Genomic DNA, 2,477 nt, shown 5'->3' with positions numbered 1-2,477 from the left:
GTCAGCGGATACCCTGTTTTGACAGCTGTCAATTGATCACAACATTGTGGTGCAATCAGTTTTCTTCTGGGCTTCCAAACTAGCTAGAAAGTGTTAGACGGTGTACTGTCATGTGATTACCATTTTTTTTTTTCTTGGATGGGTAGATTTACTTAGCTATGGGGCTCCGCCCACGCTCGTGCGTCCGAGCGTGAAGCTCCCGCTATCATAATCGGCGAGACCATTTTAATTTTCTTGCAGGAGGTTCACCTTATCCACTACTGAACAACGCTGAGGTCATGAGTCTCCTTAGAACAGGGCACCGAATGGAAAAACCTGACTTGTGCTCGGACAACTTGTAAGCCGTTAGAATTCCTAGGCATATAATTACATTTATTAACTAGTAACAAAGAAATATATTATTTATTCAAAATATTTTTTTCGTTTGTGACGGCACTTGATTTTCCCGTCTGACTTGTAAGCTAAAAGGTTTGAAATAGGTTTCATCAGAAAAGGGTCGTGTTCCCTCTCTCAGTTCATTCCTGCTTGTTCAAAATTAAATAAACTCATAGTTTAAAGAATATCAAAACATCTGCGGTACGAAGTTTAGCAGATATTTGTTTTCTGCACGTTCTGAATTTGGTATTTTCATTGTGTTTTTCAATGAAGTGTTCAGTAGTTACGTAATACGTGTTAATTGCGTTTCATATATAAGTTGTTGTCAGTCAGTGTGTTCTTCCTTCGGGTCTGCAACGCCACACGCTACAACACTGTTCTGTTTAACATGAGTGACGCGGAGGACAGCAATGTTCGTTCTCGTCCGAACCCTGAAGTCGTAGATCCTTCTATTGGCGCTGCTATACAGGCTGCCGTTACTCGTTCTATAGGTTCTTTAACCGACAACCTTACACAGGTCATTGAATCTCGGCTTACCGATTTTGCCAAGCGTTTTTCAGAGGAAAACAGTTCGTCCGTTGAGCAGGCTGTTAAGAAGGCGCGTCGCGAGCAATACACGTGCAAGAGAAAGGGTAACCAGCAGCAGTTAGACCATTCCCTGCAGGTGCTGGACAAGCTAGACGAAGCTTCCGACGCACTTAAGCACAAATCTTATGAAAAAGCTAAGGCTGCTTTGGAGTCAGGTACGGAATTAGTGTCCAAGCGTGTTAAAGCAATAAAGCTAACCGACAAGAGCGAGTTTGGATGGGCGACGGTCAATGAGTATCTATCCGACGAACTCGCCTCTGACTCAGATGATGAGAAGAGAATTTACCGGGCCGAGAGGAGAGCTGAGAGAAAGGTCACTAAGGAAAAACGTTGTCGTGCCCGTTCTGGCGACAAAGGCAGTGGCTCCGCCTCTACATCTCGGGCGACTTCGTCAAGATACGCATCCAGCGATTTCGTTTCACGCCCGGAGGCTAGACCAGCTCGTCGTTTGGGCCCCTGTTTTAAGATAAGTACCCAGCACTTTTTCGCTTTACTATCTTTGTTTCTTTCTTCGTCGATTATGGCGTTACCGCACAGGCCATAATCCAATATTCTCAGTGATTTGCTGCATTTGTGTTTATATTTACTAGGTTAGTGCAGAATATCAAAATATCTGCGGTACGAAGTTTAGCAGATATTTGTTTTCTGCACGTTCTGAATTTGGTATTTTCATTGTGTTTTTCAATGAAGTGTTCAGTAGTTACGTAATACGTGTTAATTGCGTTTCATATATAAGTTGTTGTCAGTCAGTGTGTTCTTCCTTCGGGTCTGCAACGCCACACGCTACAACACTGTTCTTTTATTTTTATGTTATGGATTTTATTTTCTTTTTTTTTTTGTATGTGTTCCCCTTTTTTCAGTGCGGGGATTTTGGTCATTTGAGTTCCACGTGCTTGAAGCCTGCGGATTCTTCGAAGAGTAGCTCTCGACGCGATTGACTAGATGGCGACTCGTCAACCTGTGATGAAGTTGAGTGTGATTTAATTCATTTATTGTCTTGTTGTGGCGACGAGTTTAGTGCGAAAGGCGGAAGCAGTGGCGTGAAAGGTCGCTTGCAATCTTCGTTCAACTTTTGGGTCGAGACTTTAGATGCACAGGATTTTGTCCTTGATATGATTAGGCGCGGTTACAGATTGCCGTTTGGCGAGTACCCCTCGCAGTGCTTTTTGAAGAACAATAGATCAGCTCTTCAGCATCCGGAATTTGTCGCTGATGCTATTAGCGAGCTTTTAAGTAACGGCTGCATTGTTGAGCACGAATTCCCCCCGTATTGTGTTAATCCTTTTACAGTCGCTGTTGGGAAGAAGCTTCGCCTGGTTATCGATCTGAGACACGTGAACAATTATTTAGTAAAACCTATATTCAAGTACGAGGACTTACGATCGCTTTCTCAAGTTCTCGATGAAGGACACTGGTTTTTCTCTTGGGACCTTAAGTCCGGTTACCACCATGTCGATATTTGTCCCGACCACCAAAAGTACCTTGGTTTCGCGTGGCCTTTTTCTGGCGTCTTC

At 43.5% G+C, this 2,477-nt stretch overlaps 1 protein-coding gene across 1 annotated transcript; it reads left to right on the top strand.

Moving 5' to 3' along the window:
• Window positions 1-599: 599 nt before the first annotated feature.
• Window positions 600-1,507, top strand: LOC140947948 (uncharacterized). Its single transcript, XM_073397176.1, has one exon. The coding sequence runs from the start codon at window positions 764-766 to the stop codon at window positions 1,505-1,507; it is 744 nt and encodes a 247-aa protein (XP_073253277.1). The 5' UTR covers window positions 600-763.
• The last annotated feature ends 970 nt before the right edge of the window (window positions 1,508-2,477 follow it).

This window comes from Porites lutea, chromosome 9, assembly GCF_958299795.1.
Source record: "Porites lutea chromosome 9, jaPorLute2.1, whole genome shotgun sequence".
Classification (NCBI taxonomy): Eukaryota; Metazoa; Cnidaria; class Anthozoa; order Scleractinia; family Poritidae; genus Porites; species Porites lutea.
This window is presented reverse-complemented; position numbering and strand designations above follow the sequence as displayed.

Coding starts and splice junctions, on each gene's coding strand:
- LOC140947948 (XM_073397176.1), top strand. CDS start 764: ATGAGTGACGCGGAGGACAGCAATGTTCGTTCTCGTCCGAACCCTGAA.